Here is a 20,006-nt window from a genome sequence, read left to right as displayed (position 1 = left end):
CAAAAAAAAAAGAAACAGTAAAAAAGAGAAATGAAGTAATATAATGCTCTGGAAGGCTCCCAAGGTTACAAAGCGTCTGGTCTTGGGCCTCGAAATATATGTGCAAATCTTGGCCCTCTGCAACCCCACTTGTGCTTGTGGTGCTGTTTTTATTTAACCAAATGTAGTACGAGAGAGAGAGAGAGAGAGAGAGAGAGAGAGAGAGAGAGAGAGAGAGAGAGAGAGAGAGAGAGAGAGAGAGAGGGATGTGGCTTTTAATCATGCTTTCTCACAGATATTCATAATGGTACATAGTTGGCCCCCTTGGCTCACTTCACAATAACACTTTTGCTTGTAGCGTTTATTTTAGCCAGATGTATTACGAGAGAGAGAGAGAGAGAGAGAGAGAGAGAGAGAGAGAGAGAGAGAGAGAGAGAGAGAGAGAGAGAGAGAGAGAGAATTCCCATAGATATCCACAAAATGGACCACATCCGTACAGTATGGTAAAAGTGATTCTCCTGCTTATATCGTCTCTTGGTCTTGCTCTGAAATCAATAAATCGAGTGAAAATGAAATTAATTAATTGGTTAATTAGTTCATTAATTTCTGGGACCAATTTCAGCTTTTTATTCTTTTGATCTAATTCCGTTAAGTCTCAGACATTCGATTTAAAAATCACTGAGTGCGTGATTGCTCTGTGTTGACAACACGTACACAAGAAGCAAGGCGCGCGCGCGCGAGCAAGCGAGAGAGAGAGAGAGAGAGAGAGAGAGAGAGAGAGAGAGAGAGAGACTCAAGCCAAATGTCAGTAATTTTTGGCACGGACCACCAGACGGCGGCCGGGTCAAAATGGGCGTATTTTAAAAGTAAGGAGTCTTTGCTAAAGGTTAGTAAAAATTCGCTACATTTTTTTTCGTTTACATTTGGTTCTTGCTTGAATATCTTTGGAAGATGATTTATAAAGAATATTCTTAATGGAAGGGGCTTTTGAAGTTAAGCAGCATGGACATTGATCTCTGGATAGTTAATATGTTATTTATGGCGTAGGGAACTCAACTAGCAAGCTCCTACGTGAGCTTTATCGAGGATCAATACAACATCTCCAAGAGAGAATGTGGTCATGGAATGTTAAAGCTTATTTAGTATCAGTCCATTGACCAACAATTCTTTATTGGATATACATGCATACATACAGTACATGTATGCATATTATAATGAGAGAGAGAGAGAGAGAGAGAGAGAGAGAGAGAGAGAGAGAGAGAGAGAGAGAGAGAGAGAGAGAGAGTACTAAAGCATATCTATTCTTTGTCACCTATTATTTCACAGACGAAGAGGCAGCCACATGAGATTTATGCAAAGACAAGCAAAACTTACACTGGAAGAAATGAAATTATAGAAAATTATTTTTTCATTATGAACAAACATTCATAAGTTATACCTTTTTTATGACTGAGTGAAGGCAGTCCTTCATTTTGGTTGTTATTTTCCATTTATATTTTTACGTTGAAATAGATTAATTAGTTATTTTAACATTCAACCACAGTCAGCTAAATGCTTGATAAAACCCTTGCAAAAAGTACATCTACAATTCCCCAGCAGCTTCATTGCACACACACACACAAACCCACAAATAAAATGGCATAAACAGAGCGGGGCATTCTCGTTGCAGGTGCCCAGGGCATCCTGTATCATTTACCTTTCCTTCTAAACAAAGAGGCGAAAAGAAGGTCAACCCAGGCAGTAAACAAATCGTTAGTTCTTGGGAGTTTACTTCAGGCGCCATTGGTGTTGGTGTTCTTCGTAATTCGTTTCGTAAACGACATCAATTTGGGGCGATTGATGTTTTCGGTAGGAGGCTGGTCTATACCCGACTTCCGGAGGGTATAAGTCAGGTGTGTTTTTAACAGGGACATTCACTGGGGAGGTGGAAATAGATTGATTTCTTATATAGAGAAGTTTTATGTTTATCCTCAATAGAGGAAGTCTAAAGAATAATAGTAACTGGTTCAGTCAAGCCCAGAGCGTTTCCTTAGTTTTGTCATCATTTTACAAATAATTTCACCTTATAGCAATAGCAAGGCAGAAAGGATGATAGTGTGCATGAACATAGAAGAATTCTTAAGGGATTAGAAAATAAAGTGAGATAGAAAGAAGGCCTGCAAGAAAAATGTGAAGAAATTGAGCGAGGAGTATAGAAATAATAAGTTGCCTTAATTTACTTACGGATGTCCTTGAGGTTTTCAATAAGGGCCTATATCTGTTAAGGAATTAAAGGATTCTGAGTCATAAGTCTCAAATAATCATAAGTAAATTTTCAGATTTCTAATTTCTATATTCCAATCACCACATATTAGAGCAGCGAGATTCTTGTGCAATCCAAGATCTGCTACAGATAAACACCTTTAATCACTTGTTGTTGAATGACAACTGAAAAATTCCTAGACAATGATGAAATTGACTGTCACAGTTTACATCTTTTATAGCTTTGCAGACGTACTTGTTTCAGGTGGCTCTTTCATTTCTTGAAGATTTGTTTATATTTTCGTTTAGAGCTGAAAACGATAGCAAATCTACTGTCTGACTCTTTTCAACCCTATTGCATCAATGTTGAAAATGTTGGCACATTCTTTTTTAAGGCTGACGTAACTTTCTATTCGTGTTCCTTCAGAAATGTACTTATTATCATCATTCCTACCAGCATCATCATCATCATCATCATCATCATCATCATCATCATCAACCTTTATATATTTTTAAATTTCGAAAGTGCCTCTTTAGTCCACTTCCTTTTACTAATTGTGTATCATGACCAACTAATTCCAACTTGTTAATAATAGTTCAGTGTAAGAGCGAGGAACATTCTTGAGCCCACATAAACCGATGTCTGGCACTGGGGACCCTGAAGAGGTCGCTGATCGTGTGAGCCACGTTTTTTGAGTCTACTGCTCTTGCACGATGGGATGGTCAAGAATATTGCCATTGGCAATGTTTGGGGTTGTATTGTTAAAATTATGAGAGGTTTGTCCTTACGTGTGTGACTGATAGTTTTAGTTTTATGTTATCAAAACATGAACAAGAATATATTTTGCTATACGCGGGGAAACCTTTGTGAGTCTACTGCCCGTGGACAGTGGGATGGTGAAGAATATTGCTGTTTGCACTTGCGGGGTTGTGCTGTAAAAATGAGGAGCAACTTGTCCTTATGTTTGTGATTGATAGCTTCAGTTTTTGTAAATATTATGAGCAGTTTGTCTTTACGTTTGTGAAGATTCTTTTACTTTTATTTAGGAATTTTTGCAGAAACCAATGGCATGCAGATACGTGACTGTGATAGGTTCAGTTTTATAATATCAAAGCGTGATCGAGGATATACCGTTCTCTAACCGAGGGACACGCTGAAACAACAGCTTTAGTTAAATGTTGCCAAGCTTGCGGATTGTATAAACCATTGTATTCTAGGTAACAATCGCCAATTGCAAGTTTAGCTAAAAAACGAAAGCCTAAAAGAAAAAGATTCATGAAGAACATTGGTTTCAGTGAAATATAATTATTTTGAGCAACGAACAATTGAAGTAAATCACGATAAATGCACTATTTGGGATTTTAGGTAACTGATTTGATAATGTAAATTAGCTGCAAAAGAATTAAAAATAGGGAAGCATTTGTTGCTTTTTCTCTTGTTGCTAAGACGCATGTTGTTACTCAGTTTCCAATTCTTTGATTGCGAATTTCTGTGATTTTCTGACTTCAGTCGTGCGAGTTGAACCTTTGTTTTTACTGAAGAATGATGAATGTAGCCTATTTCTAATTTCTGAAATGAAAGAAAACATTGTCACATTAGTTTTGTTATATATGGATGTTCTGCAACGAAAGATTGAATTTAAAACGAGAAAAGGTGGTTTGAAATACTTTCACTAACACTAACACTAGACAAAACAAGACGAGGATTACGTAATTGAGTGTTGAGATGAGAAAATGTTGCCCGAATGACAAGGATTTTTTTTTTTTAATTTTAGTTTAGATTTATTTAAATGTTTAGTTTTCTGAAACTGAGAGTAATACTTTATGTATCAGAAATGAAGTCTGACGTTTATTGCAGTTTTTGTGTGAAAGTTGGATGATTAAAATAAAAGAAAATGAGAGAATTTTGAGGAGCGTTACATCATCCATAATATGGTTACAGGGAGGCTTATTATAAACACGGCATTTATGCATTTATTTTTGTCATTTAAAACAAAAATTATCCTTCAGTTAATCAATTTCTTTACCTAATTATTTATTTTATAACAAAGTGATTTGGTAAGAGTTTAAGCAGGAAGATAATTTTTCCGAATTCTCTCTGATAAACTAAAGCAAATTTCTTTTAACAAACTGAAGAAAATTTGATAAATATTTTTCAGTGTCATTTTTATTTCCTTTCAATAAACTAAAGCAAAATTGATAAATATCTTTCATTTCCATCTTTATTCTCCCTTGAACCTTACTCCACGTCTTTTTTACCTTTGTCCGAAGATCGCATGACGTTCTGGGGCCTGTCTCGCTCTGACCCTTAAGGATTTACTCGGAAAATATCATGCGGTTTGAGACAGGTGTCAAATGAGAACGAATTCTTTTTCGTTATCAGACTTGACATGGAGTCACACGACTTTTGGATATCATAATCCTTGCGCTGTCTTGTGTGTTGTGTGTGTGTGTGTGTGTGTGTGTGTGTGCTCTTGCTTGTGAACAAAGGCAAGGTCATGTGCCTGTGTCTCAAAAGGGTTTATTGTTTGTTGTTATTGATAGAATTTGATTTGTCGTGGCGGAATATTTTGAATGCCCTTGTAGACATGATCTGAAAATTAATGTTTTCTTTTGTTGTTGGCAAAATGTATATTTTATTTTTCTCACTTGCTGTGATCATGAAATGTAGGTTTCTATCTCTGACGCTGTTAACATTGAGAGAGAGAGAGAGAGAGAGAGAGAGAGAGAGAGAGAGAGAGAGAGAGAGAGAGAGAGAGAGAGAGAGAGAGAGACTTAAACCAATAGTACTTAACATATAACGTAGAGATGTAGTGACTTTTTCCGAGCTTGTAAAGGCTTTTCAGAAAGCATTATAAACATTAATGATCTTAATTGTGTATATATATGTGTATATATATATATATATATATATATATATATATATATATATATATATATATATATATATATATATTTTACATACATACATATCAATGTATAATATCAATTCATTTAATTAAAGAAAAAGGAAACAATTTGCCAAGTTCAAACATCATTAAAGAATAATGAGTTCCTTTTGACGAGCTAAATGCCCCCATGCCTTAATTAATTTGCCTTATCTATTTCACAATTTATTTTGATTCATTAGTCTATTCATCCTTCTACCTACTTACAGAAGATTGCTGAATATGAAGAGGGACTTAAATTGTCTAAATAATTAGCATAAATGCAAACATGGGTATAATTAGGCGTTTGTTTGTTTCCTATTCAAATTTCTTCTACGGCAAAGAATCTGCGCTGAAGTAGCTGAGCGTTTGGTCGTTCAATAATTCCATTTCCTCTATATTACAGAAACCGAAGTTTACTTTTATAAGTAAACGTATGTTGTATTTACTATTTCATATTATTTGATTGTACTGAAGCTTAAAATTAATTATGACAGTAACTAAATACTTCTATTGATTACTTCAGTTCCGTTTTATATAAAAAAAACTAAAAGCATCTATTATACTTAAAGCTTATGTACTCAGTACTTAAAACACTTCTAAAGTGTAGAGGCCACCTTTGATATTCACCTCCCTTCCTCCCTAATCGATCATTTCTGCTCTTATGAGTTCTTGGAATAAGCATCAGGCAATTAATTGCCAGAAATGGATTCAGATGGGTGCCTGACCTTCATCCAGGTCTTAAGGATGGCTATAATTCAGTCAGAATAATTGAGAGGGCAATTTCAGAAAGTTTATATTTCTTGACCCCACTTTCTTTTAGGCACGAATTTTATTCACTTGAAACAATCTGTTTCTTGTATTTTTTCGGTCATGGCATTATAGTATCTCAACCTGGTTAAATATTCATTCTCGTTGTTTCAGATACTGTTTGAGTTTCCAGAAGAATAATTTTATTTATTGTTCTGAATAAGATTATATTTTTCATAGTATATGCAATAATACTCTCTTTTCTTATCAATGAGTGATTTTTTATCAAAGTCCACGTATTTTCTTATACTGGCTATCTTCAGATAAGAACCATATGTACATTCTCTGTCTCTCATAAAATGTTTACTTAATATCTACTCTATTCTTCTCTTCTATTTCTTTCTATTCTAACTTCGAAACGTTACAATCAATCAGTCTATTCCTCAATTATATTTGGACAGTGAGGAAGAACGAACTCCCCAACACCTGACCTTTTGACAACTGCATTAAATATTTTTATTTATCGTCTTTGTTCCTTTAATATCTGACTGAAGTGATTATTTCCAATTAGGTTAAAAAAAATAATCTGATGTCCGTCGATTTGCAACTTTAACAGAGATTAAACATAAGTTTGTATTGATTCGTATGATGAAATTTCTCATTGTACAAGTATAAAGGTGATTCGTTAGAAAATGCAGGAGAGACTTGATTCTCGAAAAGGGGCAAGTTATATCAGTTATGGAGTCGTGTATAATGACATTGCTCATTGTACTAATTTAAAGGTAACTCATTATAAAACGTAGGAGAGACTTGACTCTCTTAAGGAGGAAAGTTATCAGTTTTGGTCACTTGTACAAATGAAATACTCATTATACTAGTATGAAGGTGATTCATTATAAAACTCATGAAAGACATGGCTCTTGAAGGGAGGGAAGGTATATCAGTTTTGGTCACTTGTACAAATGAAATACTCATTATACTAGTATGAAGGTGATTCATTATAAAACTCATGAAAGACATGGCTCTTGAAAGGGAAGGTATATCAGTTTTGGTCACTTGTACAAATGAAATACTCATTATACTAGTATGAAGGTGATTCATTATAAAACTCATGAAAGACATGGCTCTTGAAGGGAGGGAAGGTATATCAGTTTTGGTCACTTGTACAAATGAAATACTCATTATACTAGTATGAAGGTGATTCATTATAAAACTCATGAAAGACATGGCTCTTGAAGGGAGGGAAGGTATATCAGTTTTGGTCACTTGCACAATGAAAATACTCATTATACTAATATGAAGGTGATTCATTATAAAACGCAGGAGAGGCTTGACTCTCGAAAGGAGAAAATTATATCAGTTATGCGACAAAGAAAGCGGGAATATTTTACAAAACCTTAGCACATCAAGATCACTGATTTCCACATAAGAATGGCAAGAAGTAGAAAAGTTTGTTGACATTCAGCGGAACGAGACCTCGACGTCTCCTTATCATAAACAGCTCCGCTGTATCGGCGTCAGTCTCTGGGAGCAATTACTTCCGAAAAAATCCCGCCAGTGAAACAATTATACCGGAGGTATGTGGCGTCTTGAGATTCTACATTCCAAGCCTCTTGTTTTATGGCTCTTTCGTTGAAGGAGTCTCGATGTATAAGGCCCCAGGCTGTAGACTCAAAGGTCGCGAATTCTTTTCCTGCGAAGGAGAGAGGATCGACAAATAACTTAAGAAAACTAATTGAGCTTTATTGTGTACAGGTTCTAGGGAAGGTATTAAATAATAATAATAATAATAATAATAATAATAATAATAATAATAATAATAATAATAATAATAATAATAATAATAATAATAATAATCACTATTGCGGTTATCATGATCTGCCTTTAGCTAATACATTTATATACCATATTTTCTCTCTCTCTCTCTCTCTCTCTCTCTCTCTCTCTCTCTCTCTCTCTCTCTCTCTCTCTCTGCAATTTGAACTTGAAATTAATATAATTTTTGTTACTTCTGAAACCTACCATTCTTCTCTCTCTCTCTCTCTCTCTCTCTCTCTCTCTCTCTCTCTCTCTGTAAATTAAACTTGAAATTAATATTTTTGTACACCTAAAAATACTGCAAATCCGGGAACTAGTCGATGAGAGAGAGAGAGAGAGAGAGAGAGAGAGAGAGAGAGAGAGAGAGAGAGAGAGAGAGAGAGAGAGAGAGATTCTCTCGCTTTTTCTCTCTCTTGCCAAATGTCCCACCGGGCCTTGCCATTCTCAGCAGTCTTGGCTGGCAACCCTTATTTTTACACGGCAGTTTGTTTTGGGTCTTTGAATGAAACTCACTTTATCTTTGCTCTGTCTTTCTGTCTGTCTGGCTGTTTTGACAGTATACTATATGCAGAGTATACCATTGACAGCTGTGTACTATGTTCATTCATTTATAGTGCGTGTTTATTTACACTCATAGTGTGTTAATTGTAAGTGACTGATTCTGTTCTCACTGATTTTTTCTTTTGTCATAATTTGTCAATTTCTTCTTTCAGTATTCTGTAAATTTTTTTAGGAAATTTCTTTTATTATGTTGCTTTTTACATTGGCTTTACATAAGGAGGTAATTAAAATATTTGTCTAAGAATGAGGTTTTCCATTTTGTTTTGATCTATCTATCTAATATATATATATATATATATATATATATATATATATATATATATATATATACATACATATATATTTATATATACATACATATATATATATATATATATATATATATATATATATATATATATATTAGATAGATAGATCAAAATAAAATGAAAGCCTATTCTTAGACTAATATTTTAATTACTTCTATATGTAACGCCAATGTATCGTTCAAAATTATCTAACAGCATTATTACTTTTTTTTCAGACTGATAGCAAAGGCTTCATAATGGCCAGCTCCACTCTAAGCCTCATTTACAGTAACCGACCTCAGCAACTGACACAGGTGGGTGTTATTGTTATCTGGTATGAATTTAACTGTATTTATTTATATCTATCATTCTATCTTCTATCCATCTGTCTATCTGTCTATCTATCTGCCAGTGCCTTGTACGAGAAAAATATTCTCTCATCGATGCCATATGAAATGTTGATTTCTTTCTGAGGAAATACAATATATATATATATATATATATATATATATATATATATATATATATATATATACATATATATATATATATATATATATATATATATATATATACATATATATATATATATATATATATATATATATATATATATATATATATATATATATATATATATATATATATATATATATATATATATATATATATATATATATATATATATATATATATATATATATATATATATATATATATATATATATGTTGAAGATTGGGGCATCTGGAACGCCGAAGATTTACCAGGAATAGAACAGCAAACAGCCATCGTAACATCCTATAAATTTATTTAGCCAAATTTTCGAGACTACATGTCTCATCGTCAGGGCTGTAAAATACAAAGAATAAAAATTAAGAATCGACTCAGTTAAAAAAATTTACAAAAGCCTAAAACATGAAACTTAAACTAAAACAAACACTAAAGAAACAATCAAACATGCTGAAAGACCTAATATCTGAAAAACGTAAATAAAAAAAATGTGTATATAATATCAGAACGTTTAGTACCTAACTCTGTGGGAGCTAAGAACTGAGTAGCATTCACAGTTCTTGGAAGGACGACGTCAACTTAAGATATATATTATATAAAACAGTGGAAGAGGTCTGGCTGTTTAGGGAAGGAACAAGCTTCCAGGATGGAGAGAGAGTGGTCGTTGTGTGCTTGGGCAACAATATTAAAATCAGCATAAGAAAACGATGTCTTGTATTTCTTACAATGATCTCTTATATTAAAAAATTCTTTTGTTTTTAACTGACATCCTGTTCGGTGACTAACTCCAAGATGAGAATCAACTCTCACTTTGAGCAAACTCTTGGTGGCTCCAATATATTTCCCAACTTTACATTTTGGGCGAGTGAAACAATAAACCACCAGAGACCGCGTCAAAACGGGAAGCTTGTAAGAGCCCGACGCCGTCTCTTCCAAACACGCGTGTGTGTTCGTGTGTGCGTCATCCATCGGAGGGGACAAGAACGCGACTTCAACCATACAATATTTCCGTCTGTTTCTCCCTTACCATTGTTGTCTTGTTTTATGTACAATCACCACTACTTACATTGCCATGCAAGCATTCTAATTATGTACTTATAATGTTCCACCGAATCTTCTGCATCAAACTGTATGTATGTTTCTGTTTGTGAAGACGCCAAACGTCTCGCCATTTCACATATATTATACTAGTGCATTGTATTCATTAATCTGTCTCGAATCTCATGCAATTGGCCATATGTAGAATTTCCTGACCTTTCCATTGATATGTGTTTCATCACTGCACGTTTATTGTCTCTCTCAATATCGCCATCTGTTTGTCTGCCGACAAACACAGATGCCCGAATCGTTACCTCTGCTTTCCCCTGTCTGTGTGTAGATGCTACTTAACGCTCGCACGCGCCAATAACATCTTCCAAGATTCTGTACATTATTTACGGGCTGCTCTATGAGCAAGAGCCCGTGCTGGCATAAGGCCAGCTAAAAAAAAAATGTACATTATTCAGTAAGGAACTACCAATAAACCAGTAAACACCCAGCCAGTATATCACTCAATCTCCAGTCCTTACACTGGTTATCCCGGAGTGACCCGAAGGACCCGGCCGACCCAAGATGACGACCCACGCGCCAACAGACACTTCGCCGCCTAACTGCTTCCCGCCGTTCCCGAGTTCTCAGTAGATGTCCGACCTTCCGAGATGACCCACACACGAACACACACGTGTCTTTGGAAGAGACGGCGTCGGGCTCTTACAAGCTTATCCTTATGGTGAACAATGACCCAATAGTTTTAGGATTTTTTGAACATAGTCTAAAATGCAGAGCTGGAAATGTACTGCCAACTGAATTTTGTAACGATTGTTTGAATTTCTTCGAATGTACAAAAAGGAATGGAGGCATACATTAGCAATTTGGGGACATTAGGCATGGGCAGACGGGGTTGGAATCTTTTATTCAAAAAGCTATTTACATACTTGTTGATAATCATCTCTTGGAAAGAAAGGAAACCAGGTGGTTAACGATCTTGAAAATGTTTGCTGAGCAACAGTTTGTGTGTCTCAGAAAACATTTTCAAGACTGTCAACCAACTGGTTTCCTTTCTTTCGAAGAGATGATTGTCAACTGCTGAAAAGCTGATTCAACAATGCAGACATTATCATTACTAGACCAGACAAAGGAAAGGAAGATGCACAGTCATTTTAAATGAAAATGAATACATACAGAAAATGGATGATATTTTGAAGGACAGAACGAAGTTCATGGAAGTAGGTAACCCAACTTACCAACCAATCTTTAAGGTGGAAGACAGAATCAACAGGTTGTTGAAAGGTTTTAAAGATCTTAGTTTTATAACTGAAAGCACCTACCAAGAATTATACTCGTCTGGTTCTTCATATGGAGTGTTAAATGGTTTTCCGAAAATACACAAAAATAATGTTCCTTTGAGACCTATTTTGGCTGCTTATAACAATCCCAACTATCAAATAGCTAAGCATCTAGTACCTATATTACAGCCATTCTCCAATAATGAGTATTCTTTGGCCAATTCCGCCAGCCTTGTACCTGATATTTTGCTCCGGGATGTTGACTTGCATATGGTCAGTTTTGATGTCACATCCCTCTTCACGAACATACTGCTGCAGGCGACGGTCGATATTATTTTAGAGAAAATATTTTCTGTTGATGACTTTTTATTTCACGGTTTTAACAAGGGCAATTTTAGGGAACTTTTACAGGAGAATTTACAAACAAGTATATAGATGGTGTCTCTATGGGATCCCCTTTAGGTCCTATTATGGCCAAAGCCTTCATGTGCTCTCTCGGAGAACAAATCTCGAAAGGTGTCCCTTAACATGTCGTCCTCTCTTCTATAGAAGATATATAGATGGCACAACTGCTTTATTTAGATCTAGGGCAGATGCAGAAAATTTCTTAGAATATATTAATAGCTTACACCCAAATATTCTGTTTACAGTTGAGCACGAACGCGATAATAAACTTCCATTTTTAGATATTTTAATCAGTTGAACTCCTCAAGACTTTAATACCATAATTTATTTTTTTAAACCTAGCAAACTTGCACTTAGCTGCTTGCCGCTGATTGGATGGACGTCACGTTGTCCGAATCTCACAGTTTTGTTTTCACATTGTTTTAGAATTGTGATTATACGGTCATAGAGCGAGTTAAGAGCTAAGTTATGTAACATTATGTAAATACCAGTTGTAATAAACGCAAGTATTAAGAACTTACATACCGATATTATATATATATATATATATATATATATATATATATATATATATATATATATATATATATATATATATATATATATATATATATATATATATATTTAACAGTTATATAAACAACACTTATATATATATATATATAGCCATAGACTAGAAATAAATTTAAAGAAATAAATTTAAACGCCTGCACTTTAAGGTTTACTTTCTAGCTAGATTTTTAGCGCAATCATGCCATTAGTGGTTTGGAAATAACCAAAACGTATTTATTGTACGTTGCTGAAGGTTCTCTAGCACCTAAGAACAAAAAACTACTGTACAAATTTAAGCTTGGAGGAAAAGTTGAGGAGGTGGAGTTGCGGGAGGAACAGCCACAGGGTTGACACAAGGTTGGCAGCCTCAGCGGAAGGTTCAAATCTGGGTTGTGGTGCTCTTGTGTTCCTAAAACAATCATTAAAACGTTTATATATCATATTGCTAATTTTTTTGCATTTCAAAAATACTGCAGAGACGGAATGTCATTAATATTTTAGGATATGTATAAAGGCAAATTGAACATGCATTGAATTTATGAATACATTTTTTTTCTAGCTAATGTGCTACTCTCTGCTATATAAAACTTCAGTAAATTGACTGTTCTTCAACTAGAGATTTTCAGTTACTGTATGTCTTTGCCTGGTGTTTGATGATCTTTCATGTGTGCTTTGATCTGTAACGTCTCTTGTGGCTATGGCTGAAATAGGTGAAATAGATAGTGAGGTACCTGCTCGATAGCCGATTCTAAGCTGAAATAATTCTGGTTTCAAGTGGTGTCTGCAGACGACAACTCACCGGCTGTTCCTCCCGCAACTTTTTCGCCAAGCTTAAATTTCTACTATAGTTTTTCGTTCTTAGGTGTTACAGAGCCTTCAGCACTGTACAGTAAATACGTTTTTGTGATTTCCAAACCACTAATGGCATGATTGCGCTAAAAAAATCTAGCTAGAAATTAAACATTAAAGTTCATGCGTTTGAAAAATATTTCTAGTCTACGGCTTCGGTAAGTGTTGCTTCATAATTGTTAAATATATATAAAAAAAATTTCGCTATGTAACTTCTTAATACTTACTTTTATTACAACTGGTATTTACATAACATTACATGACTTAGTTCTTAACTCGCTCTATGACCGTATAATCACAATTCTGAAACAGCGTGAAAACAAAACTGTGAGATTCGGACAACAGGGCGTCCATCCAATCAGCGGCAAGCAGCTAAGCGCAAGTTTGCCAGGTTTAAAAAAAATAGACTATAGTGTTTTTAGAAAAAAAGACTTACATGTCAAGGTACGAACTTTTACAGCAGTTGCTCTTTCACTTTTAAAACAAACAGCATTAACACACTGTTGCACCGTGCCTATATGTTATCCTCTACTTGCCACAACGTTCACGATGAAATTATGTTTTTGTTTAAATTTTTCAAAAATAAATCGTGTCCTTCATTTTTATTCAACAAGTATGTAAATAGCTTTTTGAATAATAGATTCCAACCCCGTCTGTCCATGCCTAATGTCCCTAAATTACTAATGTATGCCTCCATTCCTTTTGTATATTCGAAGAAATTCAAACAATCGTTACAAAATTCAGTTTGCAGTACATTTCCGGCTCTGGATATTAGATTATGTTAAAAAAATCCTAAGACCACTGGGTCATTGTTTCACCGTAAGGATAAGCTTCCCGCTTTGACGCGATCTCTGGTGGTTTATTGTTTCACTTGGCCAAAATGTAAAGTTGGGAAATATATTGGAGCCACCAAAAGATTGCTCAAAGTGACAGTTGATTCTCATCTTGGAGTTAGTCACCGAACAAGATGTCAATTAAAGGCAAAAGAATTTTCTAATATAAGAGATCATTGTAAGAAATGCAAGACATCGTTTTCTTATGATGATTTTAATATTGTTGCCCAAGCACACAACGACCACTCTCTCTCCATCCTGGAAGCTTGTTCCTTCCCTAAACAGCCAGACCTCTTCCACTGTTTTATATATTTCTTAAGTTGACGTCGTCCTCCCGAGAACTGTGAATGCTACTCAGCTCTTAGCTCCCACGGAGTTAGGTACTAAACGTTCTGATATTGTATACACATATTTTTTTATTTGCGTTTTTCAGATATTAGGTCTTTCAGCATGTTTTAATGTTTCTTTAGTGTTTGTTTTAGTTTAAGTTTCATGTTTTAGACTTTTGTAAATTTTTTTAACTGAGTCGATTCTTAATTTTTATTTTTTGTATTTTACAGCCCTGATGATGAGACATGTAGTCTCGAAAATTTGGCCAAATAAATTTATAGGATGTTACGATGGCTGTTTGCTGTTCTAGTCCTGGTATATATATATATATATATATATATATATATATATATATATATATATATATATATATATATATAATATAATGTTACAGTACAGGTATTCGTACGTTTATACTCATTTTCAGGCTATGAGGTCACAGATAATCTTTAAGATACGCTTTTCACTATTAAACTGTATGTTTTCCATTCACCTTCTGTACTGTAACGCCACATGACTCAATCTATCGCTATAGGTCCATCTGTTCTTTTCATTATTTATCTGTCTGACCTACAGAGTGAGAGCCGATTAGGGCAGTGGTTGCCCTGTTGTACTTAAAAGGTTCCAAAACAACATGAGATCGCCGAACAGCGAACTGGTAGCCCAATAAAAGACAATAATATTATGTTTTATTTTGACTTAAAAAATGAATGCATGTAAAGCTACTTGTTGACGGAGAGTAGCGGAGTGGTGTTTCTTCAAAGGATAAACACGATTTCACAGCACCTGGAATTCACCAAATGATATATGCTTTATTTCGACCATTGTGAATGCATGCGAGGCTACTTGTTGACGGAGAGTAGCTGAGTGGTGTTTCTCTAAGCATAATTACGATTGCACATTACCTGGATTTTTTCTACCTTTGCAGTAACTCCTGATTTACTCACTCTCTTAGTTTCAATTTTCGATGGAGATTTATTTTAAAAAGGACATACCCGATGAACACCCCTTACCTTGTTCGTGCTCGACTAACCAAATTTTACCCACGAGAATTTTATTTATATTTTGGGTATTACTAATGCGGTGATTATTAAACATAGACGATCTGAGTCCCAGGTAAATGACACCACATGTTTCTGACTGTCGTCATGTGGTCACCTAGAAACGCTGTTGTTAGGATACATTATCCACTTCAAACATTAGAATGATTAGATCGTATTCAAGAAACTGATTTAAGCAAAAAACTCGTCGTCAGCAAATAAATTGAAATTAGGGAATTAAGAGAGATTAATGGTTTTCTCAATTGCTACTGTATTATCATCTATTTTGTCACGTTAATAAATGCATTCCATTTTTAGAACACTTTGCTCTAAACATTTATCACAAATAGGCAATCCCTTTGCAATACATTGATTACCTTTTGTTTATCTAATCCAAGCCGATCAAACAACAGACAAAAACTGCTTTACACTATTACGAAGACATAAAATACGTTCATTTTTACTGGCAATGCCCTTGCAGGCAAGATAATCCTTGTAGCTGCAAACGCGTTCCTGAATATCCAGAGCAGTGGATAAAGTTTCGTGGGAAAATAAATCCTTTACATAATGTTGCAACGCCTCGGGAATCATACAAAACACTGGGGTCTGTTTTGCAAGTGTTTACTCGTATAAGTATCAGTTTTCCATTGTTTTTCTTCCTCCGGAAGTTTAAAATAATCTCATTTACTTCCTGAAAGCATTCAGATGATGATTTTGCCTTTGAGTGCCCTCAGAGAGAGAAAGAAAAAGGTTTCTTACGGACTAAAATAAAGGTAATACACTTTAAATTCTTAATTTACGAACTGTACCTTCCTAAACATGATGTCTCGAGTTTGGTTCGATTAGGAAAAGGGAGATTAAGGTACAAGACAAGCATAAGGCTTCGGAGAGATTGTATAAGGAAGCTGCCCTTCCAGTTGCTGACTGCTAGATGTTTTTTAGCGTCTTGAACAACCTTCATTTATAATAGGGATAGTTTCAAAAACCAAATAGTCAGGTATAGTTATTTTTATTCTTTTCTATAAGACCAACTTGAAAAATTGTGTTTTCCATGCTTTTGGTATTTATCTGTCCAGGATTTTCTAGGCCTTTTTGTCCTAGAATGAAGTAGAGTATATATATATATATATATATATATATATATATATATATATATATATATATATATATATATATATATATGACTTTTATCACATCACCGTGATTCATATATATAATCATATATATATAAATATATTTATATATATAATTCGCTCTACCTAAATAATATATTTATCATATATGTTACCAAGGGGAATTTTTTAGTTGATAATAAGTTCGTCGTCTCAATTCGGCTCGAACCAGCAAAGGACAAAAACTCAGGACTACAGTGGACGCTTGCTGCGTGGATTAAGCGTCCACTGTAGTCCTGAGTTCTTGTCCTTCGCTGGTTCGAGCCCACGAGACGACGAACTCATTATCAAAAAAACATTCCCCTTCGGTAACATATATGAAAATATATTATTTCCGAGGTAGAGCGAATTGGATATTAAAGGACGTTTGCAGCTTACTGATTATATATATATATATATATATATATATATATATATATATATATATATATATATATATATATATATATATATATATATATATATGTATATATACATAATACATATACTGTGATTGGAAATAACATTATCCAAAACTAATCTAAATCAACCTCCCAAAGTTGCTGTGTTTGACCAGAGTGAAGGTGTCACTATCCCTGCTTTGTTTCAGTAATTATGCAGATTGTGATTTATGTTTTTTTTGTCTAATTTTATTTGACTGATAAGTGAATGAAGAACTCTTTTTAGTATACTTCCAAGTAATTAAGGCAATATCTGGTCATAGCTTTCTTTATTTCTATTGATTACTGTGGTTAGGGATAACTTTTCATATAATTTCTAAGGACATATGAGAGTTTTACTTATCTGGTTTTTATAATTCTTTACTTGACATACAACGATTTCATTTCTTACCTTTTGATATCGTATTTTCCACTTATTGTAAAAGTCATAATAAGTTGTTTAACCAAAACTTACTTTTCAATTGTGTGATGACAAATCTTATCAATGGAGTGAGCTTTTGTGTGGAAGTTCTTGACAGCTCTGCAACTTTGTATTGTTTCTTGTCGTCCCTATTTAATTAATCTTTTCTTCTTTGGACAGGTTGTGGCGACGATGATCGTGGCGCTGGGTCCCCTTGCGACAGGACTGGGGAAAGGGTACTCCTCTCCAGCTCTGGCGTCCATGCAAGTTCCTCCAACAGTGAACAGCACCCTGAACTTCAGTATAACCACAGAACAAGGATCATGGATAGCGTCCCTGTCTCTCTTGGGAGCATTTTTTGGCGGGATACCAGGGGGACTTGCAATGAGGTTCGGAAGGAAGAGCATCCTTGCAATCGTAGCCTTGCCCTTTGCCCTGTCTTGGTTTCTGACAGTGTTTGCAACCAGTGTCTACATGGTCTACGCCTCGTCCTTCATGTGCGGAATCTGCTCGGCTATTGTTTCCCTCGTCACTCCAGTGTACATCAGTGAAATTGCCCACCCAGAGATCCGAGGATGTCTGTGTTCTGTGGCTAAACTCACAGCTAACATAGGGATGTTGCTCTCCTTCCTACTTGGTGTTTACCTCGACTGGCGTCAGCTGGCCATGGTTGCCTCCATAGCCCCTGCTCTGCTCTTCTTGGCTCTGATGCTGATTCCAGAGACACCGAGTTATCTCTTGTATCAGGGACGGGATGATGATGCTGCCACCTCCCTCTCATGGCTGCGCGGAGGACTTGACGTCTCTCAAGAACTGGACACGATGCGAGCAAACATTGATGCCATGAGAGAGGAGGAGGAAGTGACATGTTACAGGGAGTGGCGCCGTGATCTGATCAAACCAGTGCTGATCACATGTGGGCTCATGATATTCCAGAAATTCAGCGGAGCTAATGCATTCAATTTCTATGCTGTCCCAATTCTCAAAGAGGCCTTTGTTGGTATCAATCCTTACAGCGCTGCTGTTGTGGTTATACTTTTGCAGATTCTGGCTGGGATGGTTTCCTCGGTTCTCATTGACACGGTGGGTCGGTTGCCTCTACTGATCGTCTCCAACTTGCTGATGTCTACTGCCCTAGCTGGATTTGGTACCTTCCTTTACGTGACTGGTGGAGAGGGCATGACAGGAGCTGGACTTGACTGGATACCACTGACATGTGCACTGATATTCCAAGTGGCCTTTGCTCTGGGTATTTCCCCAATTGCCTGGATCTACATAGGAGAGTTGTTTCCCCTGAAACACCGTGGTCTCGGGGCCATTGCCAATTCTGTGAGCTATGCTTGCTCCTTCGCCAGTGTCAAGACGTTCGTCGATTTCCAAATACTTTTAGGCCTACACGGGGCATTTTGGCTATATGCAGGCATCTCAGTCATAGGCCTCATCTTCACCGTCGTCCTGGTACCCGAGACCAAAGGCCGCGGCCTTCAGGAGATGCAGGAGAAGTACCCGCCTCAGGAAAAATACACACCGATATACGACGATCTGCAGAGGCAAAACAAACTGATACCTTGAGCCTCAGAAGCATCTCTTCACTTCTCGTTGTACCGTTTTTTGAAGGTTGTCTGAACACTTTCATTCATTTTGTGATTTGGGAGACGATGGTTAACCAATCGATGTTCGTACAAATCATCTGCTGCTGCTGCTGTCTCAGACAGATACTTTAGATACCTGTAATTTGTGGAATAGTAAGTGTTAGTCAATACAGTACTCGTGTTATGCCATTTCAGATGTTAGTATCGAGAGCTTTACGTAAATGTTAGAATCCATCTTTCCTGAATCTGTTTGTGAATTGATAGACTGCGTTTCTTCCTAGAGATGAAGTGTTCCCCCCCTCCCCCTCTATGTTTAGTTCACGAATATGATGAATCTGTATTGCAAAACTTTTTTTGCAAAATAATTGTGTATATATTGTACAAAAATGAACGAAAATTTGTGTAAGTTACACGTAATTTATTAGGCTAATGCTAGATTGTACATAGGACGATTTCTTTTTTCTATATTTCTCTGAATACTTTGTAATATCTGTTATTCTGATAATAAAGAATTAGATATTGATATATGCTGATTATTCCATATATTATTTTGAGGTTGATAATATAATCTTGTTTTCTGAAAAATAAATGGCAAATATGATAAACAGTTCATTCATACAATAATCATATAAATTACGTTAATGAGGGTGTGTAATAGACACAAATATAAATATAATGTACACACAAGTATATAAACACAAGCATATACATATATATATATATATATATATATATATATATATATATATATATATATATATATATACTATATATACTGTTCATGAGTGTTTATATATGTGTGTACGTTACATTTATATTTGTGTCTGTTACGCACCCTCATTAACATAATTGCATATGCAGACCGCTGGTCTGCATATTTTTTATGTGGGTATGGTTATGTAAGTCCTTTCGATTAAGTCATGTATTCAAGGTCATTGTACACACATGCACATAAGTAAATATATATATATATATATATATATATATATATATAT

The 20,006-nt window shown here is 35.2% G+C and overlaps 1 protein-coding gene across 2 annotated transcripts in view; it reads left to right on the top strand.

Moving 5' to 3' along the window:
* Positions 1–19,534, top strand: part of LOC136855361 (facilitated trehalose transporter Tret1-like) — an 86,135-nt gene extending 66,601 nt beyond the window's left edge. The window contains exons 3-5 of one of the 2 annotated variants that reach the window (XM_067132280.1): positions 8,800–8,877; positions 14,944–15,025; positions 17,600–19,534. In XM_067132280.1, the coding sequence (XP_066988381.1) occupies positions 15,002–15,025; positions 17,600–18,991 (1,416 nt within the window). In that variant the 5' untranslated portion in view covers positions 8,800–8,877; positions 14,944–15,001 and the 3' untranslated portion in view covers positions 18,992–19,534. The remainder of the gene's footprint in view (positions 1–8,799; positions 8,878–14,943; positions 15,026–17,599) is intronic. The other variant, XM_067132279.1, reaches the window with a different exon arrangement.
* The last annotated feature ends 472 nt before the right edge of the window (positions 19,535–20,006 follow it).

The sequence above is a fragment of the Macrobrachium rosenbergii genome, chromosome 31, assembly GCF_040412425.1.
Source record: "Macrobrachium rosenbergii isolate ZJJX-2024 chromosome 31, ASM4041242v1, whole genome shotgun sequence".
Classification (NCBI taxonomy): Eukaryota; Metazoa; Arthropoda; class Malacostraca; order Decapoda; family Palaemonidae; genus Macrobrachium; species Macrobrachium rosenbergii.
Note: the sequence above shows the minus strand (reverse complement) of the source record. Positions and strands in the feature narration are given on the sequence as shown.